The sequence below is a fragment of the Mus pahari genome, chromosome 17 (genome assembly GCF_900095145.1).
Source record: "Mus pahari chromosome 17, PAHARI_EIJ_v1.1, whole genome shotgun sequence".
NCBI lineage: Eukaryota > Metazoa > Chordata > Mammalia > Rodentia > Muridae > Mus > Mus pahari.
In genome coordinates this window covers 41,725,214-41,750,356 of record NC_034606.1, presented here as the reverse complement: position 1 = coordinate 41,750,356, position 25,143 = coordinate 41,725,214, and the positions used below count along the sequence as shown (strand labels likewise).

The 25,143-nt window shown below is 56.4% G+C and overlaps 5 protein-coding genes across 9 annotated transcripts in view; 1 reads left to right on the top strand and 4 right to left on the bottom strand.

The window, feature by feature from the left end:
- Position 1: 1 nt before the first annotated feature.
- Positions 2–4,438, bottom strand: Lrrc14 (leucine rich repeat containing 14). 4 transcript variants are annotated; one of them, XM_021216670.1, is made up of 4 exons: positions 3,504–4,438; positions 1,868–2,221; positions 1,107–1,691; positions 2–1,009 (listed from the first exon to the last, which is right to left on the bottom strand). In XM_021216670.1, the coding sequence occupies exons 2-4, from the start codon at positions 2,194–2,196 to the stop codon at positions 442–444; spliced, it is 1,482 nt and encodes a 493-aa protein (XP_021072329.1). In that variant the 5' UTR covers positions 2,197–2,221; positions 3,504–4,438; the 3' UTR covers positions 2–441. The 4 variants fall into 4 exon arrangements, with proteins under 4 accessions (XP_021072329.1, XP_029403610.1, XP_029403611.1 ...); XM_029547750.1 differs by having other exon boundaries at positions 3,077–4,401; XM_029547751.1 differs by having other exon boundaries at positions 3,975–4,401.
- A 76-nt stretch (positions 4,439–4,514) lies between these two features.
- Recql4 (RecQ like helicase 4) lies at positions 4,515–11,252 on the top strand. Its single transcript, XM_021216618.1, has 22 exons — positions 4,515–4,681; positions 4,763–4,796; positions 4,877–4,974; positions 5,161–5,301; positions 5,540–6,289; positions 6,376–6,502; positions 6,603–6,710; positions 6,815–6,913; positions 7,480–7,572; positions 7,652–7,788; positions 8,040–8,123; positions 8,200–8,388; positions 8,470–8,649; positions 8,721–8,862; positions 8,952–9,214; positions 9,365–9,611; positions 9,686–9,815; positions 9,899–10,068; positions 10,146–10,326; positions 10,406–10,562; positions 10,742–10,850; positions 10,938–11,252. The coding sequence occupies exons 1-22, from the start codon at positions 4,598–4,600 to the stop codon at positions 11,060–11,062; spliced, it is 3,648 nt and encodes a 1,215-aa protein (XP_021072277.1). The 5' UTR covers positions 4,515–4,597; the 3' UTR covers positions 11,063–11,252.
- Positions 11,251–13,379, bottom strand: Mfsd3 (major facilitator superfamily domain containing 3). 2 transcript variants are annotated; one of them, XM_029548077.1, is made up of 5 exons: positions 12,461–13,379; positions 12,023–12,170; positions 11,811–11,935; positions 11,626–11,735; positions 11,251–11,528 (listed from the first exon to the last, which is right to left on the bottom strand). In XM_029548077.1, the coding sequence occupies exons 1-5, from the start codon at positions 13,140–13,142 to the stop codon at positions 11,379–11,381; spliced, it is 1,215 nt and encodes a 404-aa protein (XP_029403937.1). In that variant the 5' UTR covers positions 13,143–13,379; the 3' UTR covers positions 11,251–11,378. The 2 variants fall into 2 exon arrangements, with proteins under 2 accessions (XP_029403937.1, XP_021072278.1); XM_021216619.2 differs by having other exon boundaries at positions 11,314–11,542.
- A 1,734-nt stretch (positions 13,380–15,113) lies between these two features.
- Positions 15,114–18,781, bottom strand: Gpt (glutamic--pyruvic transaminase). Its single transcript, XM_021217012.2, has 11 exons — positions 17,787–18,781; positions 17,558–17,647; positions 17,376–17,484; positions 17,132–17,265; positions 16,724–16,967; positions 16,432–16,511; positions 16,223–16,359; positions 15,918–16,092; positions 15,656–15,811; positions 15,458–15,570; positions 15,114–15,386 (listed from the first exon to the last, which is right to left on the bottom strand). Exons 1-11 carry the CDS (start codon positions 17,946–17,948, stop codon positions 15,296–15,298), a joined length of 1,491 nt encoding a protein of 496 aa, XP_021072671.1. The 5' UTR covers positions 17,949–18,781; the 3' UTR covers positions 15,114–15,295.
- A 1,064-nt stretch (positions 18,782–19,845) lies between these two features.
- Ppp1r16a (protein phosphatase 1 regulatory subunit 16A) overlaps positions 19,846–25,143 on the bottom strand; it is a 24,347-nt gene continuing 19,049 nt past the window's right edge. Inside the window, exons 2-11 of the mRNA XM_021216507.2 lie at positions 23,649–24,641; positions 22,984–23,054; positions 22,754–22,899; positions 21,821–21,924; positions 21,623–21,747; positions 21,409–21,534; positions 21,247–21,322; positions 21,037–21,166; positions 20,725–20,887; positions 19,846–20,463 (exon numbers count right to left, since the gene is read on the bottom strand). Coding sequence (XP_021072166.1) covers positions 20,089–20,463; positions 20,725–20,887; positions 21,037–21,166; positions 21,247–21,322; positions 21,409–21,534; positions 21,623–21,747; positions 21,821–21,924; positions 22,754–22,899; positions 22,984–23,054; positions 23,649–23,907 — 1,575 coding nt within the window. The 5' untranslated portion in view covers positions 23,908–24,641 and the 3' untranslated portion in view covers positions 19,846–20,088. The remainder of the gene's footprint in view (positions 20,464–20,724; positions 20,888–21,036; positions 21,167–21,246; positions 21,323–21,408; positions 21,535–21,622; positions 21,748–21,820; positions 21,925–22,753; positions 22,900–22,983; positions 23,055–23,648; positions 24,642–25,143) is intronic.

Genomic DNA, 25,143 nt, shown 5'->3' with positions numbered 1-25,143 from the left:
ATGCAGGTAAGTCTTTCCCATCCAATTAGGACACACATCAAAAAAGCCCATAAATTCACATTTCAAATACTGCACGTTTGTACCTTACTCACACCCTTCAGAGCCAGGTAATAGGGTGCCAGGCAGGGTACTCAGTGTAAGACCCCAAAACGCACTGAAGCAGATCATCCTGACATCTACCTCAGTGTACTGCACTCCTGCTAAGGGCATGAGATGTGTCCAGGAACTGTTTTCTACAGAGAGACTACAACCCAACAGAGCCAACAAGTACATCAAACAGAACAGGGCATGCCTGAGATACCAACAGGCTGCCAGGGACTGGGAGCAGGTGAAGGATACTGCGGAAAGCAGAGGTGACTCATGGTATACCCAGGAGAAAGGCAAACTGCAGAGAACCTAAGACAGGAGCCTTTGTGTCAGGCTTCACCAAGACCCTGGAGATCAGAGGCTAAAATAGTCGGCAGCCAGCCGGCCATAGATGTCTGTGGTCCAGAGCACATGGGCACGGCCCGAAGCCAACAGCAGCTGGTGTAACTCAGCTTCCACCCGGGCAAACTTCTCCTCATTGATGGAGGCTTCCAGAAGGACAGAGGCAGGTGGTGGCCAAGGAAGACCCTCATAGCAGTCCACAGGGAAAGGGTGCACCACAGTACGTAGCTCAGCCTGTACCACAGAGTCCCGAAGCAGTTCTTTAAGTCCCGCCATAGACAAAGGGTTGCCATAGAGACCAAGGTAGCGGAGACTGGCACATCGAGTGAGGGTGGGCAGTGTAGCCAACAGCTGGGCATCAGCAAGCTGGCACTCAGTCAGCTCAAGATGCAGCAGTGTGGTGGCCACTGCCTGCAGCAGACCCTGGAAGGGGGTCAACTGGTTGCCTGACAGGTCATTGCCACTCAAATCCAACTTTTTGAGGTGGGCAGCATGAGAGCTCTGAGCCAGAAAGCGTAGGTCCTCAGGCAGGAGTGCACAGAAGGCCAGCTCTAGGCTTTCCAGGGGCCTCTGCAGGGTGCTGCAGGGACAAAGGTTACACAAGGGTCACGGGCAGGTAGGCCAAGGAGAATGGCCTCACATAAAAGAGGGGGAGAGCAATGGGAGAGCACACTCACCTGAGCAGTTGATCCAGCCTGCCTGAAAGGAGAGAAGACCCCATGCTGAGCTCCCGAAGACACATAAAACGGCCCATCTGGGCCAGAAAGTAGCGAAAGTTGTCCTCCCCATCGACGGAAGGCTGTCTCGAGTCCCCATGCACGTAGTGCAGCCTCAGGCTAGCTAGGTGCTGAAAGCGGGCCACATGTGGGATAATGACAGACAGGCCACGCAAGCCCAGGTTATTGAAGCGCAGGTCTATCCGGCGCAGACAGCCTGCATCTAAAAGCTGTAGCAGGGCCACAGTGTTGCGCATGGGTAGATCCTCAGCCCGCAGGTCCCGGCAGCACAGCCGCAGCGGGCTGGCCACACTACTTTGGAGGGCCTCACGAAGGAATGTGTAGGAGGCCCGGTTTACCCGAAGGTCTACACGGATTTCCACAGGGACCGGTGACAGCCCTGGCTCGACAGTCCCACCCTGCTGCTGGGCAATACATGTTCTGGCTACAGCGGCTGTACAGTCCCACATGCTCATGGTTTCAGGATCCTGCTCCACACCATCATCCAGGAGACCAGTCATGTCCAGAACCCGCAACGCATGCTTCCTGGGAGCAGGGATGGGCAGAGGCAGGGAGTGAGTGAGAAAGACCGACATCCCTCCCAGCTACTTCATACAGAAGCAACAGATATCCCCATATGGAGGGAGCTCTTTCTGATCTCAGAACCACAGCCTAGAACCAACTCAGGCAATCTTCCTTGGGCCCCCTAGATAAATGCATACCTGCACAAGGGCTGCGTGCCAGCCTCTGTTTCTTGAGTGTGGATCCGAGCAGTCAGCCCCAGAATCACAGCCTGCATGCTTTCTGTGCTGAGCCGCTCCTGCAGCAGGGCTCGACTGCAGTGGGCACACTCCTGCAGCAGCTGCTGGAAGCTGAGCAGGGGAAAGGGCCACGTGTGCACCAGCTCACGCAGCACAAGCGTCTTTTTGTCCATGAAGGCCACCTTGAAGAGCAGAGGGAAGAGTTCCCGGGGCAGCAGGGGCAGGGCCTGACACGCAGCTGGCTGGCACTGAAGCACCTGGCGCGTGCTGAGGAACACAAGCGTGTGCATGGTGCTGGACTGGGCAGACAGCCACCTGCAGGAGGGGAAATCTTAATTAGGGAAGACAAACTCTGGGCCAGTATCAGGTCACACCCTCCCCAAGTTATCAGTTTGACAAAACCCACCAAGGTATCTGACAAGGAGTTGGTAGTTAACAGAGGAGAGATGCACAAAAGGAAAGCTTCTAGGTTTGGCTTGAGACAATGTCTCACTGTACAGCCCAGGCTTGTCATGAATTTGTAGCAATCCTCCTGCCTCTTCTGGGATTACATGCTGTGCCATCACACTTGGCAGGAGCAATTCCTAGGAAGCACTTAGCACTGTGCAGAGTGGACAAGAGACATGGGGGGGGGGGAACAAAGTGTCCAGCAGAGCATAAATAGTGTAGCAGTGTCAATGAACTGTTTGTTAAAAAATAGCTGATGCTCTGCAGGGCCCAGCACTGATACTTTAGGTCTCCCAAATGGCAATGACTCAGAAATCCTTCCTCAGAAGTATAGTAAGGGCTAGGCATGGAGTTGTACACCTTCAATTCCAGCACAGAGGAAGGCAAGAGGCAGGCAGATCTACGAGTCCAAGGCCCACCATTTATAGTCTGTTTATCCTTACACAATAACATCCTAGCAAAAAAAAAAAAAAAAAAGATAAAAGGGGCTGGGAGATGCCTTTTTGTATAGTGCTTGCTGAACGTGAGGACCTGATTTCAGGCCACAGAACCTATGCAAAAGCAGGATACAGGTGACACAGCTCTGGAGCCAGCAGAAGACTCCCTGAACCTTACTGGCTGGCTAGCCCACTAGTGAGTTCTAGTAGATTTGCATGCTTGTTTGTAAAATGGGGGTGGGGTGGGGTGGGGTGGAGAAATGGTTCAGCAGTTAAGAGCATTTACCGATCTTGCAAAAGACCCCAGTCTGGTTTCCAGAACCAACATGGTATGTCACAGCCACAAGTAACGGATGCAGATGCCCTCTTTTGACCTGAGGGCTTCTGCATGCACATGGTGTATTCACGTACCACGAAGGGAAAGTAAGTAGTTTCTAAAGTGAAGTAAATCCCAGACCTCTCTCCCCACCAGACTGACCACAGAGACTTCCCCACAGCCAGCGGTCTAGCATCCTGACCCTCCACGCAGATGTGCCCTTGGATTTAAAGAAGTCTAACACAGCAAGTGCCAGGCTCTGGCTTGTTTTTTAAAGGATCCTGTGAACAGATGGTGCGCAGCTTCTGAGACCAAGGCCCTAAGCTCGAACTCCAGAGATAATGGTTTCCTAGGGTATAACTAGGCAGAGAAATCCCTGAGGAAGGGCAACTCTCACCCTTCTGTGGTCCTTGTCTCCTATTCGGGTACCTCCTCTTCACTGAGAAACCATTGTACAGAGAAACCAGGTCTTAAATTCACGAGGTTCACAAAGATCCAAGCCAAAAACTGCTAAAGCGTTCCAGCGGAGAAGCCGCACACAAAAGACCCTGAGGCTGAACGATTCCCACTACACGGGTCAGAAGACTTCCTGTGGGCAAAACACCTTACCCTCAGAACTACACTACAACGCTCAGCCTAGAACAGAATGGAAAACCACGGCCTAGGCCTTACACAAAGCCGCAACAAGGGACAAGAGTGGGAACCAGAGAGACTGCAGAAACCCGGGGGTTTGCTTGCTTCTAACATCTCCTACGAGTCCTTAAGGCACGGGTCCCTGGGGAACCCCGGGTGACTGTCCTTGATCTGGCTCTAGCTTAAGATAATCTCGTTAGGACTGCCTAGCTGACGGGACAAGCCATCCAAGCACCTGTCATAAGAGGAACCAGTGGCAGCCCGCCTGGCCTCCAAGCAAGGATTGCTTCTGGGTGATGCTACTGCACACAGGACACAGCGGTCTCTGCGGTGCTTCACACAGACGCGCACGCTCGGATCCTTCGAGAAAACAACAACAACAACAACAAAAAAGCCCGGAACTTCAACCGAGCCGGGCGAGCCTGGAGCCACAGGCCGAGAGCGGCCTCGCCCGCCCCTAGGTCTCCCTGCGCTTGCGGCCCATCCCCGCGCGCTCGCGGCACCTCCCGAGAATCCGCCTCAGCCGTGGCCTTCAAGCGCCAGTCCCCGTCGAACCTGCCGTCCGAGTGCCCTGACCACTAACGGCTGCTTGACTCTCAGCCCCGGCTCGAATCCCAGCCCCGCGGGCCCCCGCTCATCCGCCTCCCCGACTACCGAGGCCTCCAACCCTTCCTCTCCCAGCTAGCCTCGCCCAGCGCCGCGCAGCGCCGGGGCGCGCGGTGATGACGCAACGGGCCCGCCCCCTTCCCCCGGAGCTCAGAGCATCAGCCGCACCGCCCGGCGGCCGCTCTCATTGGCTAAGGCCAGGACTTGACGGTGGCGGCGGGAGATTTCCCTAAACTCGCGTTCCGGGCTGCCATGGAGCGGCTCGCGACCGTTCGCGCGCGGCTGCAGGAGTGGGAACGCGCTTTTGTACGGCTGCACGGACGACGGCCAGCGAAGGTGAGATGGAGTTAGGGTCGGGACAGGGGCAGCCAGTAGGGGATCCAGGCGCAGCCTGTGGCTGACCAGCTTCTCTCCTAGGGGGATGTGGAGGCGGCACCTGAAGAGACCCGCGGTGAGCGCTGGGCTGGTGGACCAGGGACAGGGCGAATGTTAGTTGGGTGTGCCCCTGACCACCGACTTCTGCCTTCCCAGCGCTCTACCGGGAGTACCGTAACCTAAAGCAGGCGGTGCGTCAGGCTGACGGCAGACATCGCGTCCTTGAGCAATCACTTGCCGAGACAGCTGAGGAGGTATCACTGAATCCCACTCTCGCTGTCAGCGTTCTGTGGTCAAATGGCAGGAACCAAGAGCATTCCTCCACGGAGCACAAAAGTTGGGTGGCCAGGCCCTCCCACGGGGGTGAAGGGCAGCTTTAGAGGCACTTCTGTGCCCATACCATCTTTTAAACTGGTCTAGGTCGCTACTGTCTACTGCAGGCACAGGAGCCAAGCTGCTGGGGTTCCCACCTGAATCGAGCTGCAACGCAGAATACGCAGTCGATGCCCAAACAGAGCCCTCTGAGTTCTGTCCAAGACTACGGGAAGAGGCTCAAAGCCAATCTGAAAAACACGCCACAGGTAAGACGTGGAGGTGAACCCAGAACTGCCTTTGGGTGGTTTGCCAGGGTCCTTCTATATCCACCCTTCCTTATAGTGCACACACACACACACACACACACACACACACACGCTCCTGTAATAACTGGGGCTAGGTTCCTAATGGTGCTCAGGCATCTCCACTTTCGGCTTATTGTCTGTCCCAAACTTCTGCAGTAACCCAGGTCCTGAGTTCCGACTTGCTGTTCTGTCTTCCTAGACTGGACCAACCCTGAGCAGAAAACTCCAGCCTCAGAAGAGATCCTGGTCCACAGTTCCTGCCCCAAGGCCGCCAGGCTCAAGGACTGAATCCCCCTGTCCAGACGAAGCTAACGATGCACTTCCTCTGGTTCCTGAGCCCCGGCCAAGGCTGGGCCAGCTCCAGAAGCTCCGGTCATCCCTGAGCCTGAGGTTGAGTTCCCTAGACCCTGGTTGGTTAGAGAGGTGTCACAACAGAGTTTCAGATCTTCTAGAGGCTCCGGGTGCTTGTGGGCTTGACCTGAGTGCAAAGGAGTCACAATCTCAGATGTCAGGCAAGGTGAATGTCGCTGATCCTGACATCCAGTCAGAAGTATCTTCACAGAGCCCAGAGGCCCTAGCCCAACAGCCAGCCCAAGTTTTGTCACAGAGCCCCAAATCCAGCGACAGTAAAGGCAGGAAGCGGAAGTGGAACGAGAAGGGGGAGGACTTTGCACAAGCCCAGCCCAGCAGCCAAGCAGGACCCGTGTCTGAGGGAGCTGGGGCTCCAGCACATGGAAAAGACCCTCCGGGAGAACCCACACAAGTGAATGTACCTCAGCCATGCAACTCCTCAAATCAGGCCAGGACAGAGAAGGCTAAGGGCACAACCCACCTCCATGTCTCTCCTCGACCAGCTTCCCTAGACAGAGGGAACTATATTCGACTCAACATGAAAAACAAATGCTTTGTACGAGTTGGGGCCAATCGGGGGAGGCTGCTCCGTAAACAGGTGAGACGTGCTGAATGGAACAGGCCAACCTCTCCTCTCCTCCCATCCACTCCTGAATGGTTCTTCCATGTGTGGCACTGCCCCAGGTATGGAAGCAAAAGTGGAAGAAGAAACAAGCTGCGTTTGGGGGAAGTGGACCCAGGGCCACAGTCAAGGACACTTGTTTCCGGTGTGGGCAGTTTGGTCACTGGGCATCCCAGTGTTCCCAACCAGGTAAGCCTCTGCCTTAAGTATTGGGTCATTTAACCATCATGGGTGCTAGGGAATCACTTACACAGATGAAAGACTCCAGCAGCTCTTAATCCTGGCCCAGGCTCCACCCCGACCATCCAAGAGGAAGGTGACAGGGATGACAAACAGCCCATTTCCACCTTGGAGAAAGTAGCACAGAGGACAGGCACTACTTCCTGTCACCACTCTGGTGAGTGTGTGTGTGGGGGGTGATGTGACCTTCGGCCATCATGCCAGGATGGTCTCTGTCTCTTCTGGTGCTTCCACATCACCCTCTCTTGCCTATCTAAACAGGTGAGGAAACAGAACCTGTTGGGCCAGAGCTACAGGTGCCTCATTGCCCCACCCCAATGTCACCCCTCTACCCACCAGGACCCTTGGGACAGGTAGCCGGTGAGTGAAACTTAATGATCCAGAATTTTTATCAACATATCATGTTGCTGTGAAGAGACACCATGACCAAGGCAACTCTTTTTGATTGTTGGGTTTTTGAGACAGGGTTTCTCTGTGTAGCCCTGGCTACCTGGAATTTACTTTATAGACCAGGCTGGCTTCAAACTCATAGAGATCTGCCTGCCTCTGCCTCCCAAGTGCAGGGTTTAAAGGTGTGCGCCACCACACCCTGGCAACCACAGCAACTCTTATAAAAGAGCATTTAATTAGGTCTTGCTTACCGCCTCAGCAGCTCAGTCGGGTACCGTGGGAAGTAGAAAGGTAGGCGCGGTGCTGGCGAAGCAGCTGAGGCTTTTTCACCCTGATCTGTAGGCAGCAGGCAGACACACACTGGACCTGGGCTTATGAGACCTCAGAGCCCACTCCCAGTGACACACTTCATCTCACAAGGACACACCTCCTTCCTCATCCTTCCCAAACAGTTCACCAAGTGGGGACTTAGTAGGCAAACATAGGAGCCTGTGAGGATCCGTTCTCATTCAGACCACTATAACTTGTGTCCACAGAAACCCCTGCTGAGGTATTCCAGGCCCTAGAGCGGCTAGGGCACCGAGCCTTCCGTCCTGGGCAAGAGCGTGCCATCATGCGGATCCTTTCTGGTAGGTGTGGGTTGCCCAGGAACTGCGCCAGGCTGTGTCTAACCAACTGAGCCTCATAACTGCCTCTTGCCCTACCCAGGCATCTCCACCCTGTTAGTGCTGCCCACCGGTGCTGGGAAGTCTGTGTGCTACCAGCTCCCTGCACTGCTCTATGCCCAGCGAAGCCCCTGCCTCACACTCGTGGTCTCGCCTCTCCTGTCACTCATGGATGACCAGGTACACAGACAGGTTCTCAGGACCTGGCAAGTCTGAAAATTGATAGCTCTGATACCCATAGGTGCTTCTGGTTCCTTAAACACGCCAGCTGACCTCTTTCTAATGCCCAACACTCTCCATCTAGTTCCTTACTGCCTTTTTCTCCCAGAACCCAGTGTCAGGTGCATTTGTTTCAAGGGGGCTAAGTATCTGAGAGAATTTAGGGGGAAGAGATTAGGTTGTGTTGGGCTGTGACAGCATTGTATCTACAGGTGTCCGATCTGCCTTCATGTCTGAAGGCAGCCTGCCTCCACTCAGGAATGACCAAGAAACAACGAGAGTCTGTCTTGAAGAAGGTCAGGGGGCCCCCATGAGTGGGGGGTAGTGGGTGTCCATCTACACAGTGCTCATAAGCCTCCTTCTTCCCTGCAGGTACGGGCAGCCCAGGTGCATGTGCTGATTGTGTCCCCAGAGGCCTTGGTGGGGTGTGGGGCTAGGGGTCCCGCCAGCCTCCCCCAGGCTGCTCAGCTGCCTCCAATCGCCTTCGCCTGCATTGACGAGGTCCACTGCCTCTCTCAGTGGTCACATAACTTCCGGCCTTGCTACCTACGTGTTTGCAAAGTGAGCTTTTGTCTGGGGTCCGGCTGGAGGTGGACTGGGACCCGGGGTGGGCTGAGTGGTTGAGCACTGTCTCTGGTTCAGGTTCTCCGGGAGCATATGGGGGTGCGCTGCTTCTTGGGTCTCACAGCCACAGCCACACGAAGCACTGCTCGAGATGTGGCCCAGCACCTTGGCATAGCTGGCGAGTTTGAGCTCAGCGGGTCGGCCAACATCCCTGCCAATCTGCACCTCTCTGTGTCCATGGATAGAGACTCAGACCAGGTATGTACGTCCATACCAGGGACCCTGTCGGGATCCCACAAGCTGCCATGTTAATCGTTCCTCGTTGCCAGGCTCTGGTGACATTGCTGCAAGGGGACCGTTTTCGTACCCTGGACTCAGTTATCATTTACTGCACTCGACGAAAGGATACAGAACGGGTGGCTGCACTCCTCCGCACCTGCCTGTCCACGGTGAGCGACTCAAGGCCAAGAGGTAGGCACATGCAGCGTCTGGCACCCAGGGACCCTTTGCTCTGTGTGCCTGCTATGGTCTCATCAATTACTTGCACACCTTCTCTGCAGGCTGTGGCCCCGAGGCGATAGCTGAAGCCTACCATGCTGGCATGTGCAGCCAGGAACGGCGACGAGTACAACAGGCCTTCATGCGGGGCCACCTGCGGATGGTAGTGGCCACGGTGGCATTTGGGATGGGACTGGACCGTCCAGATGTTCGGGCTGTGCTGCACCTGGGACTGCCTCCAAGCTTCGAGAGCTACGTGCAAGCTATCGGCCGGGCAGGGCGTGATGGGAAGCCTGCCCATTGCCACCTGTTCATGCACCCCCAGGTCAGCAACCCCATCTTCCCAGACCAGGACAGACCCAGGGGTTCCACTATTCCAAGGCCACTTCAGCCCCAGCTGCTATCTTGTCTTCCTTTCAGCTGCCGCTGTGGGCCTAAGTGTGATAGCTCTGTGCATATGACTGTCCCAATGCAGGGTGAAGACCTCTGGGAACTGCGCAGACATGCCCACGCTGACAGCACTGACTTCCTGGCCGTGAAGAAGCTGGTGCAGCGTGTGTTCCCACCCTGCACGTGCAGCCAGAGGCTCATGTCCCCACCTGAAGACATTAGAGAGCACAAGGGTCAACAGAGAGACCCTGTACTGGGCCAGACCTGCCCGGGCCATGAGCGGGCACTCCCAGTGCAGTCTACAGTACAGGCTCTGGACATGACAGAGGAGGGTAAGGAGCCAAGCAGGATGTGGGTTATAGGGAGCGGCTGTTGGCACATCTCCTGAGCCTTTCTCTGCCTCTAGCCATTGAGACTCTGCTGTGCTATTTGGAACTACACCCTCGGCACTGGTTGGAGTTGCTGCCCTGTACCTATGCCCAGTGTCATCTGCATTGCCCTGGGGGCAGTGCCCAGCTGCAAGCTCTGGCCCACAGGTAAGCACATCTCACCTGAGAGTGAGGATAAAGATAAAGAAGAAGAGATGCTGGCCACAAACCCCTTTGTTCCTTGGGCACAGGTGTCCCCCTTTGGCTGCATGCTGTGCCAAGTGGCCGCCTAACGACACGAGTCAGGGCAGGAGCTCCTTAGAGTTTGATGTGGTGGAACTGGCAGACTCGATGGGCTGGAAGTTGGCCTCTGTACGGCAGGCTCTTCACCAGCTGAAGTGGGACCCAGAACCAAAGAGAGGTATGTATGCCCACCGCTACCCCAGGCTGGGCTGGGCTAGCCAGCTGTTCACCTCCGACCCACACACTTGCTGACAGGTGCAGCACAGAGCACAGGAGTGCTTGTGAAGTTCAGCGAGTTGGCCTTTCACCTGCACAGTCGCGGGGACCTGACAGATGAGGAAAAGGACCAGATCTGTGACTTTCTGTACAGCCGTGTGCAGACTCGTGAACACAAGGCCCTGGCCCACCTACACCAAATGTCCAAGGCCTTTCGAAGGTGGGAAGGGGGTAGACAGGACCTAGGCCACCTGCTCTGACCCCATGGGCAACTCTTGACAGGTCTGTCTCATCCCCAGTGTGGCCTTTCCCAGTTGTGGACCCTGTTTAGAGCAATCTAATGAGGAACACAGCAATCAGGTGAAGACCCTGGTCAGCTACTACTTTGAGGAGGAGGAGGAGGAAGAAGAAGAAACCATGACAGACACTCAGGGTCCAAAACCTGGGCAGACCCAGGTAAGTGCCACACCTCTGAGGACTGTTCCTAAAGCTTGGGACAGTGACATGGCCCCATTCAACCCTAAACCCACAGTCCAATCCCTGCTTGGCTCAGGTTTCCTTGGCTGCCCGGGGCGTGATTTTATGTGACATATGCAGTGTTGGCTCAGATAAGGTCACATGCTATCTTTCCACAGCTTCAGGACTGGGAGGACCAAATTCGCCGGGATATCCGCCAGCTCCTGTCCCTGAGGCCAGAAGAAAGGTTTTCAGGAAGGGCTGTGGCCCGCATCTTCCATGGCATTGGTGAGGGCCACGGGGTTGCCTGGTGTCAGCAGGGGATGGGCATTAGAGCCAGCTGAGTCCTCAGCCTGTGTTTCTGCTCCACCCTAGCGAGTCCATGCTACCCAGCCCAGGTGTATGGGCTGGACCGGCGCTTCTGGAGGAAGTACCTACACCTGGACTTCCATGCCCTGAGGCACCTAGCCACGGAAGAGCTCCTGCTGAGGGGCCGCTGACCACCTTACCCGGGAGGGTGCTACATGACTGAGGCATGAGGCAAGCCAGACTGTGGCCACCACTCCGAGGGAGTCAGGCTCAGCAATGCAATGATGTAGCCATCACTGACTGTCGGGCAAAACCTTCTGGCTGCAGGAAGGGGAGATAAGAAGGTCCAAACTGCAGAATAAAAAGCATTCAGTAATTTTATGTGCTTTCTGGAAACATAGCCTTCAGTTGGAGGAGGGCTGCATTTCCTGTGTCCTGGACATCCAGGCCATACATAGCTTTATTGGCTTTATGGACAGCCCTAACCAAGGTCCAGCTCAGGTCAGGTTACTGGGTGCCAGGCGGAGATCCAGAACAGGCAGGGCTGAGAACACAAGGAAGACTGCGAAGCAGGGATGTGGGCCCAGGCTGTCGGCCAGCACGCCGGCTAGGGTACCTGGGAGCAGCTTGCCCAACAGTTCCAGAGTGGCCAGGAAGCTGTAATGTGTAGCCTGGGAATGGTAATGCAGATCAGGGCTGAGTGACTCCCTACCCCTGCGGTCGGTCCCTGGGCATCTCTACCCTTCCCTCTTACCTGTAGGGCTCTGGGTGCCAGCTGGCTACAGTGCATCATCACGGTGAATGTGGCAGTGGTGACCACACCCCCCAACAACTGTTGTAGACATAGGCTCAGCAAAGCTGCCCCTGGAAAAACAAAGAGAGGTCAGAGGGACCCTGGGTTCTTGCCCCCTCCCAACGTCCTCAAGGCTAACCCCTCACCTCTCATGACTGTGCCAGGGTCCACGCTGGCCCCTGGGCTGTTGAGGTGGAAGAGCAGAGCAGTCTGGCAGGCCAAACCCCCAAGGCGGAGCTGCAGCATTGACTTCAACAGCTTTAGTGGCTGCCTGGGGTGGGAATTGAGAGATGCTATGGTAAGATCGCCTGGGACGTGGGTGGAGTTGAAGGTCAGGCTAGGGCTGGGGAGTGCTTACCAGTGCCTGGCCAGTAGAGCCCCACCCAAGGAGGAGCCAGCAATGGAGCAGGTCACAGCACCCAAGCCACTCCATAGCCCCAAGTCTGAGGCAGAAGCACCATGGTCCAACAGGAGTAGTGGAAACAGGCTGCCAGCACCCTGCTCACCTACAGGAGACCGTAAGCAAGGATGGCCCCAGTCTTTCTTCCAGGAGCCTCAGGACTCCAACCAGTCAGGCCCCTGGTCCCCTTCATTCTCATGGGCCCCAGATGTTAGAAGAGAAAGGGCTGGGCATTGGCCGGAGCTGAGGGAAGTTAAGAGGTGAGACAAAACTGAGCTACAGAGCTCTGGGCTGGTACTCCAGCATAGGGCAGTCCCCTAAGTGGGTCTCGGCCCTAGGGACCAACGTGGAGTTAGGGCTCCAAGCTCATGGTACCTAACTGCAGGCCTCACTCACCCAGCTTGTAGGTGAGCACGAAGCCCGCTGTCCAGAGGGTCCCAGGCACAGCCAGCAAATCTTGTAGAAGATGGGAGCTGTGGGGTGTATGCTCTGAGGCCTGAGGCCAGGGCAGCCTTCCCAGGGCTGGGGCAGCCCAAGCTAAGGCAGCAGCCAGCCAGTAGGTGGCAGCTAGGAGCAAAAAGAGCAATGGCCAAGAGAGGGTGGGGAAGAGGACCAACAGTCCACCCCCAGCCAGTGCCGATCCCAGCTTATAAGCGACCACCTGTACAGTGTTCCCAGGTCCCAACTCCTTTGGCTCTAGGAGTTGCACGGCGAGTGTGTCCAGAGCCACATCCTGCACCGCTGCACCCAGATTCAGCAGCAGTAGCAGCCCCATCACAGTGGTAGGTAGCCCTGTCTGGCCAGCTTGCGGAGGAGGCAACACAGCCAGCAGTCCACACACCAAGCCCAGGGACAGTGTGCTGAGTGTTAACCAGACCCGCGGGGTGCCCCGCCTGTCCACCAGCGGTGCCCACGCCAGCTTTAACAGCCATGGAGCATATAACCCCTTGGTTAGACCTACGCGCGTTAGGGAAAGGCCACGGGCCCGCAGTAAAATGGGAAGCAAACTGGACTGCAGTCCATAGGGCAGACCCTGCACAAGATAGAGGCCGGCCAGCGGCAGCAACTTCCCATGCATGGCCCGTTCGTGGTGGGCTCGGACGGCTCAGGATGAACGGTCAGGGTCTGGTCCTCCTACATAGGGCCGGGGACAATCAGGCTGGAATCCCGACACGCACACTGGGACCAGATATCCCGGAAGTACCGAAGCTGGGAGAAAAATGCGGAGCGATAGACCTGTCCTATCGCATGGTGGAACAGAGATCTTGCGCAGCCCATAACTACCAGCGTGCTTTGCGCAGGGGTCAGGCCGAGGGAGAGGCGGAGCAACCCGGGCTGGGGGTGGAGCCAACTCCTGTAAGTTCTCTATTGGCCTAAAACCCGAGCGCCAAATGTCAAGCAGGTTACAGAGGTATCTCTCTTTGTACACAGACCCAGAACATCTGCTCTGGCGCCCCTGTGCCAGACCTGGACATGACAGCCTGCTGCTCATAGTTCCAGCAGGCAGGTGTGAGTGGCCAGGAAGGAAGCTGAGGTAACAGGCTGGTCTCAACAGTATCTTCCTGTCCGCTCAATGGTTACCAGATCCATTCCAGAAGCACTGAAGCATTTCTTTTCATTTTAGCGGTTTGAGGGTGGGGGAGGGGAGGGGAGGGGAGGTTTTGGATAGTTCTCTTTGTAGCTCTGGCTATCCTGGAACTTACTTTGTAGACCAGGCTGACCTCAAACTCAGTATCTTCCTGCCTCTGTCTCCCAAGTGCTGGGAATAAAGGCGTGCGCCACCACTGCCTGGCTCACCACGCCCAGCTCCCGAAGCATTTCTAATACTCAGCTCACGGAGGAGCCAATACTTTGCTCCACAGTTTATTTAGCACTGCTTCCCATACCTGGCTGAGACTGTGGCTTCGGAGCTGCCCCCAGGTCAGTGACCACAGAAGCAGGAATTTTGTGGGAAAGGGCAGGACCCAGGCAGTTATTGCCTGATACCCAGTATTCAGTGAGGGTAGTTAGTCCAGACCACGTGATTCTGGCTCTGCAAGGAAGGCTCATGCATGCCCAGCCTCTCCCCCTTCTCAGAGATGTGCCCTCCCAAGTCCACAATGAGACTGTTAAGTGAGGCCTTGGGTTAAGAACTGACTCCATTATGGTAGATAACTGGGTGGTACTGCTTTTGTGTTTGGACAGTGTCCAAGTCCTAGCACCCTGGCACTGCCTTGCTTCCATTGAGGGGCTACCCTGACACTTCCAGATAGCCTCAGGATCCAAGTGTTCACATCTATAAAATGGGTTCTACTTTTGGGGCACGATTGTAAACCCCTATAATTTTGCTATTCGGGCTGAGGCAAGAATGAGTTTAGGTTGCCCTGGATACCTTAGCAAGACCATGTCTTAAAATTGAAAAGGGGTGCCAGGCAGGATATAGTTCAGTGGTCCTAAATTCAATCCCTAGTACCACAAGACTTAGGGGATGGAGGACTGCTTTGCCTACCTCAGAGGAACACTGCAGACCCAACAAGTGAATCCCAGCAGTGTCTACTGTGCACAGGGGCTTATCCTGAGCCCCCCAGTCCAGGATGCGTCTGTCCATTAGCACACATCTGCCCCAAGGGCTCCTAAATGTGCTTTGCAAAAGGACCTCCCCTGCTCTGCCCGAGGTGGGCACCACCCAAGCCCTTGCTGTCAGTTCTAACTTGGTTGTAAGAGCTTAATACCTCCATCCTGTGGTTGGCACACATTGCTGTGTCCCAGGAGAAAGGTTACTGTTTTTGATGCAGCCTCTAAGATCTCTTTCCCCTGAAATTCCTAAAACCTCATCCCCTTCCAACTGGTTCTGGAGTGGCCCTAAAAGGCAGATGTTCTGCCTTCACACTCTTTACTAGGATGTTAGTTGATTTTATGTAACCGATCATCGTGCACCCCACACTTAAGACTGTACTGAGGGCCTAGCACACAGATGTCTCTGGAGGGCCCTTCCCTGGGACCGTCCTTAAGAACCCCTCTAGATGCCATTTCCAGTGTCCCTTACATGGAGTCTGTGTGGACAAAGCCAGTCAGGTGAGTCAAAGCTGGGGTCACCCAGGCCGCCACTTCAAATCAGGCCAATACCCAGCTTTATTAGGGACCTGCAGGGACAAGTACCCAGACCCTATTTGGAATCAGAAATACTGAGGGCTCCCAAGGACCCTTGGTTTGTTGAGTCAGAGAGTATCCAGTGTGACCCTAGCAGTGGCTTTAGGAGTACTCATGAGTGAATTTAGCATGGAAGTGCCTCAGTTTCTCCAGCAGCATCCGCAGTTTCTCCATGGGGGGCAGAATGGTCATCCTGAAAAGGACAAATGGTCAGCGTGGAGCACAGGTCCCTTAGTGGCGGGGACAACCCATACCGGGTCTCACCGGAAATGATAGGTGCCCTCCTGCTGCCCAAAGCCACTCCCAGGCACAACGCAGATGCCAGTCTCTTCCAGGAGGCACAGGCAGAAGAACATGTCAGGGGCCAGGCCCAGTTCCTGGGGGTCAGGAGGGTGGTCAGGTCACAGCCTGGTGCCCAGGCCCACACCCTGCTCGGCCCCCATGTGGCCCTGCATGCCCCACCTGCGCGCGCTGCACTGCTTTCAAAGGCAGCTGCACTCGAGGGAAGGAATACATAGCGCCCTGCACTGGGTTGCAGCGGATCCCGGGGGCCTCGTTGAAGACCTGCTCCGTGAGTTTAGCCTTGGCTGCCAGTTCAGCCAGCACCTCCTGCCTCTCCTGCAGTTACAGGAGGGAATCATGGAAGAGGGTTTCAACGTGTCCCTCTAGAGTCCCACCCAAAGCCGGATCACCGGGTATCTTTGGCCTGGTCTGGTCTGCTCACTGCTTGAAACTGCTTGAAGGACGGCTCGGAGGGGGTTGGTGGACTGACCACCATGCCCATCAAAGCCTGGCCCGGCACTGGTGGACACAGTCGCACGCTCATCAGTTTCGCCATCTGTTTCTGCACCTCAGCATCCATGTTTACCACCTCCACATAGCCACCACGAAATCCGCACCTGCCCAGGAGAGCATGAGTTGAGGCTGGTCTGGGAAGAGGGTGCGCCGCGCCACCGTGGCAGTGACTGAGAGTCCTCTAGCCCTCCCACCTTCACCACCACCACCATCACCACCCGGGCCTGTACGCACTCGCCCATGTAGCCCTTGGAGACTGAGTGGAAAGACGCGAGCTCCTGCTGCGTGGCATATGGTGGCCCCATCTCCATGAGCACCTTCTTGAATGAATGGAACTGAGAGCCCTCGGCATATACATTGTCCTGGTATACCTGCAGGGGGTGGCAGTGTCATTCGGGCTGGGGGCTGAGCTGCTGCTCACCTCTGTGTGGCCCTGGGCGTACCTCATCAGCCATCAGGAAGAGTCCCTCTTCGAAAGCAAATCGGATTACGGCCTCGATGCACTCACGGGTCTGTACCTGCCCTGGAGTGTGAAGATGCAACACTGACTGGAAAGTCAGCCGCCCGCGGGCAACAGAGAACCAAGCCCAAGGGTACTCAGCCCAGGCGCACTTGGGATAGGAGAGCAAGGGCAGGTTCTGGAGGAAGAGGCGGGGCTGACAGGAGGAGCACAGTGAGGCGGAGCTAGCGAGGGAAAAAGAGTGAAACTGCAGGGGGCGGAGCTGATAGGTTTACCCGTGGGGTTGCCGGGGTTGATGACGCACAGTACTCGAGGGCAGCAGCGGTCACGTGCCTGGCACAGAGCGCGCCGCAGCTCAGCGATGTCCAGAGCCCAGGCGCGCTCTTCGTCCAGGTAGTAGTCCACTTGCACGGCGTCCAGCTCAGCCAGCACAGCTGAGTACAGTGGGTACTGAGGAATGGGAATGAGCACACCCGTTCGTGCACGGCCCTCACCAGCTACCAACAGCTTGAGCATTGTCTGTAGGCGGGATAGGGAGCACACGTTAGTGCAACCAGAGTTGTACACCCCACCCAGCCCCCACCACCGCCCTGTGCTGACGCTGCTGTACCAGACTCAGCCCCATCTAGCCTCCACATCTAGGGCTACTCCGACTTGACCTGCCCCGCCCTGGTCTACCCTACCACGATGGCATCGCTGGCCCCCGTGGACAGAAATATGTTGTTGGGGTCTGCAGGGATGCCTCCATCTCGCCTCTCAATGTATTGCGCCACATCTTCCCGAATCGGCTGGATTCCAGAGCTAATGCTATAGGCACCTGAAAGAGGACAAGCTAGTAAGGTGGTCCAAGTCCTGTAATCTTCCCAAGGGACTCATCCCTCTCTGCCTCTCCTTAAGGCTTGGGCTCCACCTAGAGCTGGTACTCACCAAGACTGTGGCCCCCGCATGCCTGCAAGATGCGTTCTGCCCTTCTCTTGGCATCCTCTGGGAAATCTGGACTGCTCAGAAGATTGGGGTAGACACAGAGGGCCAGGACCTGGAAGAACCAAGTACTGAGTCCAGAGCAGCTGGGGAAGGAGGGGTAACCACAGGCAGTCCAGCAGCCTAACCTGGCGGAAGAAGGTGATGGGTCTCTGCCCCATGGCATGTGCGTCCCCAATATTGGCACGGATAACCTCAGTGAAAGGCTTCTTCACACCCTGGGAAAGAAAGGTAGCAGGCAGGGAGATTGAACACTACCACCCTACTCTAATGCCTTTGTCCCACATTCCACTATGCTAGGGACGAGCTCAGCAACCCAAGTTTAGCAGAAAGGCCGTGAGTGGCCCAAGGCAATACCTGGCGCAGCTCCTGCTCCAGCTCCAAGGCACGCTGCACGATGGGTCCTCGGACTGCATACTCCACCCTCCGCACACATGGGTTCATGGTATCTAGAGTTAGCACCTTCCCCTTCACTCCGTTCCTTGAAGTTTGGCTCTGGTCATTCCCTCGTGAGGCCATGACTGCTCAAAGCAGGCAGAATGCTGGCTCAAGAAGGGTCCAGTGGGGGAGCAGGGCTGGGAATGGGGAGTCTGTGTAAGACACCACCCTCTCCACTGCAGCCTTCTGGCACTACTGAAAGGGGCAGAAAAGGCTGAAGGAACTGGAGCACCCTGGGCCCCGCCCCACCAGGCTGGGCACAGATCTGCCCCAGGGAGCCAGAGGGAGTTGGTAAGGCAGCAGGCGGGGCTTGGGGCGAGGCCCAGTGCCGCCTAGTGTCCCCATGAGGGAGCAGGAGACCCACTTGGGGAATAGGGACAGACGGATGGTTCAACACTTGACACACTGGAAACTGGGAGGAGAGAGCACTGAGCATCTCGGCCTATTATGAACAGAACTTGGGACGACTGTAGATTTACCCTAGCAAGGCCCAGCTGAGGCCTAGTCCTCAGACCTGATACACACCCCATCTTTACTTTAAGCAAGAGGACTTGTCTCCTAGGTAACTTAGGAATCTGGGGAGCACTGGGGGAAGGGAGAGAGATGTGCAGTTCCATGGGGACTGATAGAGTACTATGCTTGGACCTTGGTCTCTGATGAGCCACTGCAAGGGTTTAGGGGGAGGGGAAGAGACTGGAGACGGGACAGCTAGTTCTGGACACACCTCACCCTGGACTGCCCTCATGCCCTTTCAATACACATCGGCTTGAGGGTGCCCTTAGGTCGACAACCCAGGCCAAGGGTAACCAAGTCCCCTTCCCTGCTGCTCCTGATTGGTAGAGAGAACAGGAAGTGAGCTCTGATAGGCCCACAGTACCTCACACCCACTGGCCTTCCAGAAAGCTTATAGACTTGCTCAACCCTGGTCATCTAAGCCCTTGGACCCATCATGGCTCAGGCTGAGGGCTGGGGAGAATGACTTCTCAGCCGGCAGCAGGCAACTAGGAAGGCATGAGGTGAGCCTTAATCCCTCTGTCCCTAGAGTGGGGACACACTCACCTCTGATCTCTTGGCTCTGATGCCACAGTAGCCTCCCAGCTCAGTGGCCTATCTCTGGCCCTCAGACACAGCACAGATTAATATAGGCTTGGCCCTGGCAGAACCTGCCACTGCCTGCCTCTTACCAGCAGGGCCCAAGTAGCAGTGGTAGCAGGTGGACTTGAGGCAGCGGCACTGCCCTACTCTAAATTTAACCAGCAGTCATCACCAACCCTCCCCCCAGCCCTTCCAAGGACACTAACCCTCCAACCACAGGTGCTAGAGGAAGGACAGGCCCTGAGGATGGACACCAGGCTGACCAGGTCAGTGCCCATGTGACCTCGTAGAGATGGCCATGCAAAGACACATGCAACGGCCATGATCTAGAATTGCCTTCTTCCCTCTAGCTTGAGGCCCCTAAAGGGCCCCTCTCACTCTGATACACTGTCCCTAGCCAGCACAGCCCAAGTGGCCAACTGCTTGTCACCTATACCAGCACAGGCGGAAGCTGGCAGACATGCCCCAGGATCAGGGCTTCATGCCAGAAACTGAGACCATGACCCTGGGAAGTACCTAACTAATGCCAGCCTTCTGCCTGTTTCACGCTGCTGGCTCTGGCCCAATCCTGTGGAAAACACTGTCTCTCTTCCAGCCAGGGTTCCTGTGCCTCTGCATGGTCACCCACTCCATCACCCACGAAGAGTTTTTCCAAGGTGTCCTACTGCTTTCAGGAAAGCAAAGGGTTACAGAGGAGCCTTCAAGACGCTGAACCAACTAGGAGAGGTGGAGGTTAAGTCTGGGCTTCTTGCCTATGGCCTTGAGCCTTTCTCCCACAAAGGCCAGGGCTGCTTCCTGCAAGCCCCAGCATGCACCTATCTACAGGTTTGGGTGCATCTGGGCATGGGAGCCTCCTAACCAGTGAGACACATGGGAAGGCTCAGTGGCAAACAGCCTTTATCAAGAGTCACAATAAGCAGTCTGTGGCCTGAGGCCCATAGGTAGAGCTCTGCATAGTCCATCCCTGAGCAAGGTGGCCAGTGTCCTGGGCTGGGAGGGGGATGGGGCTCTGTGCCGGCTCCCCCACAGCACTGGGGTATGTGCTGAAGTGGGTCACCGGGCCAGAGATCATGAGGAAGCCTGGCTAGGCACGGGGTTGAACCCTGCCATACTGAGGGATCACATTTCACATGAGCGAACAGCACGGCCTCTTCTCCACAGATGCTTCCTCTGAGGGAGCAGTGAGCTTGAGCAGGGGGGGGTCCCCACTTGTGCTGAAGCCACAGTCAGGCTGGGAGGTCTCAGTGTCAACAGACAGGCCAGGCTCAAAGGTCTCAGGCCCTTCAGGGGCAGGTCGCTGAAGCTTTGCAGCTGCTCGCTGGCGTTTCAGTTCTGCCAGTGTGTGGTGGGCCTTGTCCCGGACGAGGGCATCAGGGGTACTGTTCTCCTCAGGACTTGGATGACAGGAGACACTCCGATCTAGACGCTTGGAGTACAGGTGTCTCCCTGGAGGGGCCCCTACTTGGCCATTGTGTGGTCTGGCCACCTCAGGGCTGTCGTCCTGTGAACAGAGCCAGGACCCCAGAGGCCATCAGGAGGTGCTTGCTTCCACCTACACCAGCCTTGGGCTTCAAGTGTGTGTGAAGTGGAAGCAGACGGACAGACATGAGTGGGAGGGTCAGCAGCAGATACCTGCCCACGGGATCACTGGACCTACCGCCTCTATAAGGGGCTAGCGAGGACAGAGGACTAGGCACTAAATAATCAGGTCACACACCAGGACTGCTCCACGTGCGGGACAGTGCAGAGGCTGCGTGCTCACCTCTGGGGGCTGCAGCCGGAGCTCAGCGTCTGTCTGCCTGTCCTCATCCTCTAAAGGTTCTGGACTGGTGGGTGGCGGCTGCTGCCACACAATGGCCTCTTGGGCATGCTCCTTGCGGTACAGGTTGGTACGATGTGTCAGGCTCACTCGTCTCACCACCTTCCTAGGGGAGAGAAAGTTGAGACTGAGACGTCATCATCCATCTTACAACCAATGCCCACATATCCTACTGGGGTTCCACCGCCAGCTGATGTCCCTGGGGGCAAAGCCTAGGTCTTAGCAAGTGGACAGTGACCACAGCAGGAGGCTTACCCACGGCTGCCTGCACTAGAGGTACGGCGGCGCAGCAGGGAGCGCTGGCGGCCCTGGGCCCGCAGGAGTGCATCTTGCTTGTGCTTGAGCTCCAGCAGTTTGGCTCTCACCTCCTCATCACCACATACATCTGAGGAAAGATGAACAGAGGTGTCATGGGCACGTTCATGGCCACTCCCTTCCACCAGATGTAGGCAACCCCACACTCACCGAGGGGTGTCTCGTCCACCAGAGATTTTCCATTCAGATCAGCCCCATGTGCCACAAGCAATTCTACCAGGTGTACCTGCAGGCAGCCAGCAGTAGCTGCTTGGCTGCGGGCTCTAGCGAGAGCCCGGAACCTACCCCCTCCCTGCTCCCGTGCACACTCACCTGGCCCCAGTAAGCTGCAGCATGCAGAGGCTCCCAGCCATCATGGTCCTTAGCGCTCAGGCTGGCGCCTTGCTCCAGTAGCAGGGTAGCCACCTCACTGAACCCATTAGCAGCGGCGATGTGCAGCTGCAGGCAGACCACTCAGCCCTGAATCCCTGAACCCCTTCCAAGTACCTGCCCCAGGACAAACACCCCCAAGTGCCTGAGTTCTCACCAGAGTAGCCCCGTGGTCCAAAGGGTCATTGAGGTTGGCCCCAGCCTGCAGGCGGTTCTGGAGGTCATTCAGCATGCACAGCTCTGGCACTGCCCGGGCCTCCTCAATGCCGTCCTGGGTGATACCTGAGAGGCAAGCTGGCTCAGAGAAGGCATGACCTAGGGCACCACCCCTTGCAGGCAGGCACAGCACACTCACCCTGGTTGGCCATGGCAGTCTCAAGGCAATCCAGTGTCTGTTCATCCTCACACAGGTCGTAGGGCATATTCCCGTCGGTATTGACTGCAAGGAGATCTGCACCTCTACAAACAGACAAGTCAGCAGTCTCAGGACCTTCATGCAACAGCTCTCAGTCCCCGTACTGCATGGTTCCCTCAGCGGTGGCCTCAGTCTAGCTCTGTCCTTGGGAAGAGAGGGCAGGAAGGAAGAAAACAAAACACCTGCTTCTGCGAGAAAAGCTGGCCTGGCTGGGGCCTGACTACTATTACTATCCCCTACTAGACCCTGTCTTCAAGCTAGACTAAGCAATCTCCAGCCAACATGTAGTCTGTATCCATCCTGGCTTCAGGTTTATGACCCCTATCTACCCCCATAAACACAGTAGAGGCCCCTGCAGATGTGCAAGGGCTCTGGGACACCCACAACACAGAAGGGGCGCCAGTCATGGTGGAAGAACGGATCCAGAAGGACACCTGCAGTTCAATACCAGCTTCAAAAGGAGCTCCACACCCCTAAGGTATTACCAAGGAAGCTGTGTGTGACACTCGTCTGTTCACACAAGGATAACCGAGCTTCTATACCTGACCTAATGGAGAAGGCCCTGAATCTAATGAAGGCACTAGCTCCCTCTGCTCTGCCTTAGGGGTAGAGGCCTATTTGTATCCAGGCACTTCCTCCTACACACAGCTGGTCTCCTCATTCCCCTTCCCTCCTTACCAAGTCTAGCCTCAACACTGACCAAATGGCATTTGACTATGGAGAGGCCCTGGTCCAGAGTTGGAAGTCTAGCCTGCCAGGCAGGCCAAAGAACACAGTGAGTACACTCTTCCCTCTGGGTTGAGGCAGGGTTGACAGAAGAAGCATCGCAGATGGCTCACTTGAGCCACCATGTGAACACCCAGTAGGTCCTACCGTGAAATAAGGAGTTCCACCAGATGCAGATGGCCACAGGTAGCTGCAGCATGCAGAGGTGTCCAGCACTCACTGTCTCGAGCATTGACGTCAGCCCCAGCCTCCAGGAGTTGCTGTGCCATCTCTTGGAAGTCGTCAATGCAACACTGCAAACAAGCAGTTCAAGGCCCATTCCCTGAGCCTCAGTCAGCTAGGCCAGGCAGCCCCGCCCCACTCCTGCAGCCACTTACCTGGTGCAGTGCAGTCAAGCCATCTTCATTGGCCAGGTTGGGGCTAACCCCACTGGTAAGGAACTGGCGGACTGCAAGAAAGAGGCAGGAAGGGTCCTCAAGAGATACCAGGTGCCTCTTCCTTCAGGCCCCAGGGAAGAAGAGAGAGCCCACTGAGGTAGACTTGTCTGTACTAGGAAGAGTCCAGTCAGAGAACAGTCAAAGGCAGGGCCGGGGGAAGTGTGCAGTACTGCCAGGCCATGTGTGTCCGAGGACCCACACTGGGCACAGACAATACCCACTCACTTCCTCCATCTCTAACCAGAAATGAAAAATGCTGTCCGTCTCTCCAGAGATGGGGCTTGGAAGGCATGCAGAAAGGGAAAGGATTCATGGGACACACTGTTGAGAGGCAGTGACTGCTACTGGCTGAAGGATTAGTCTTCTCTGCAAACCCCAGTGTGTCTACCCACGGTTCAGCCCTCCCATAGCCTGACTTTCCTCACGCAAAGACCTCTTCCATCCACCCCCTATTAAGGACAGTTCCCTCTCAGTATCAGAGAGTGGCTGGAGCCCAGGAGCTGGAGACAATTCTAGGCCTAGTTCTGAGCCAACGCAGCGCAGGGCCACACCCATCCGGATGGGAGTGCCTGCTCTGCTCTGCCCTAGGACTCGAGCACACTCACCTTCCTCCAGGTCGTTTCGGGCAGCAGCCTCCAGAAGGGTGACGCTGGGAGGGAAGAGGACGCGCTTCCGAGGCCTGAGGCCAGCCACCTCCTTCCATGGCCGCTCCCCACGGCCCTTCTTGCTGTGAGCCTCCTTCTCAGCCTGGGCCCACATCTTTACCTGCTGGGCACGTCGCTTCTGGGCGTGCTTCAGGCGCTCCTGGGTGCTCATTCTGCCTACCATGGGCATCTCTGCCAGCAGCTCCAGGTGCTCGGCCATGGTGGTGGATGTCTGCCCTCAGGGCGTTTTGGGGCACCACACTCTGGGTTTGGGGGCCCAGGACAAGCCTGAAGGGTGGGGCAGCTGGCTGGACAGGCACCCTTGGGGGCATCCCCTTTCTAAGACTTGGTGCCCTCTGTCCCTGGCAAGGCTGAGATGGGAGGCCCCACACTGTGACCAGGCCCAGCTGCCCTAAGAGGCAGAGCCCAACCAGGCAGGGCAGTGTGGCATGGGGTGGGGAGGAAGGTGTGTAAGTGGGTATGCCTGCAGTCGTTCCCCAGGTAGGACAGACACCTCAAGTGTTCAGCTGGCAGGGCTACTGTACACAGCGCCTCGCCTCCCTCTTGGGGTCAGGGTGCACAGCCTGAGGGAAGAAGCCCTAAGACCTGGCCAGCCTCAGTCCAGGGTCTGAGGCTAATTACCCAGATAACAAAGTTCCAGCTTCCTGGCACCCTGCCTAGGACAATGGTGGGCAGGGCCAATCAGCAGCAAGCCCCTGGCAGCCCCTGGGAACCTCTGCTCCTCTTCCATGCTGGCTGCCCTCAGTCCTATGGCTGGCTTTTCAGTCAGCACAATTAGGTCCAACAAGCTATGGCAGCAAAGGTCAGGGAGTATGCTCAGTCCTGGGATTCCAGCTTCCAGCGTCCAAGGGTGACAATCTCTAGGCAGCTAGGAGACAGGAGTTCTGTCAATATTTTCTCAGGGGAACCTCCCCTTCTGGCCGTCACACACACCTGAGGAGTAAATACGAATAAGGAAACACATCAAGGTCATCTCGTGGGACGAGGCTCCAGGGGAGCCCATCCTCTTCCCCTAGCACACGGGGTGAGGTGGGGTGCTCTGCCTTACTCTTCCCCCTACTAGGAAAGAGCAGGACACAGGGTATCTTGGGCTACTCATCCTTTCCAGAAATGGCTACGCAGCCTAAACAGTAAACAGAGCTGGCTGGGCCAGGCAAGCTTTCTTCTCTGGGCTCTAGGGTAGCATAAGGGCTTCGCAGACTGCGTACTGAGCTCCATCTGCCTTGCTCCCATCAGGAAGCCAGCTCAGTCCCATCACTAGATCTGCTGCACAGAGTGGCACTCCGCTGAGGTCAGAGAGACCCTAGTATCCTCAGGAAGAGGAATTAAGAGCTGTCTCCCGGGCTGGTGAGATGGCTCAGTGGGTAAGAGCACCCGACTGCTCTTCCGAAGGTCCGGAGTTCAAATCCCAGCAACCACATGGTGGCTCATAACC

Excerpts from the sequence above, each read along its gene's own strand:
- Mfsd3 (XM_021216619.2), bottom strand. The coding sequence starts at position 13,142 with ATGCATGGGAAGTTGCTGCCGCTGGCCGGCCTCTATCTTGTGCAGGGT. Across the intron at positions 12,171-12,460 it reads CGTGCTCACCTACAAGCTGG|GTGAGCAGGGTGCTGGCAGC; the intron begins GTGAGTGAGGCC and ends GGTCTCCTGTAG. Across the intron at positions 11,936-12,022 it reads GCTCTACTGGCCAGGCACTG|GCAGCCACTAAAGCTGTTGA; the intron begins GTAAGCACTCCC and ends TTCCCACCCCAG.
- Recql4 (XM_021216618.1), top strand. The coding sequence starts at position 4,598 with ATGGAGCGGCTCGCGACCGTTCGCGCGCGGCTGCAGGAGTGGGAACGC. Across the intron at positions 8,650-8,720 it reads TGGATAGAGACTCAGACCAG|GCTCTGGTGACATTGCTGCA; the intron begins GTATGTACGTCC and ends CCTCGTTGCCAG. Across the intron at positions 10,563-10,741 it reads CAAAACCTGGGCAGACCCAG|CTTCAGGACTGGGAGGACCA; the intron begins GTAAGTGCCACA and ends ATCTTTCCACAG.
- Gpt (XM_021217012.2), bottom strand. The coding sequence starts at position 17,948 with ATGGCCTCACGAGGGAATGACCAGAGCCAAACTTCAAGGAACGGAGTG. Across the intron at positions 15,812-15,917 it reads CCTTCAAGCAGTTTCAAGCA|GAGAGGCAGGAGGTGCTGGC; the intron begins GTGAGCAGACCA and ends CTGTAACTGCAG. Across the intron at positions 15,571-15,655 it reads AAGCAGTGCAGCGCGCGCAG|GAACTGGGCCTGGCCCCTGA; the intron begins GTGGGGCATGCA and ends CCTGACCCCCAG.
- Lrrc14 (XM_029547750.1), bottom strand. The coding sequence starts at position 3,186 with ATGTGCATGCAGAAGCCCTCAGGTCAAAAGAGGGCATCTGCATCCGTT. Across the intron at positions 2,222-3,076 it reads TGGGGTCTTTTGCAAGATCG|GTGGCTGTCTGCCCAGTCCA; the intron begins GTAAATGCTCTT and ends CCCCTCCTGCAG. Across the intron at positions 1,692-1,867 it reads GGCACGCAGCCCTTGTGCAG|GAAGCATGCGTTGCGGGTTC; the intron begins GTATGCATTTAT and ends CCCTGCTCCCAG.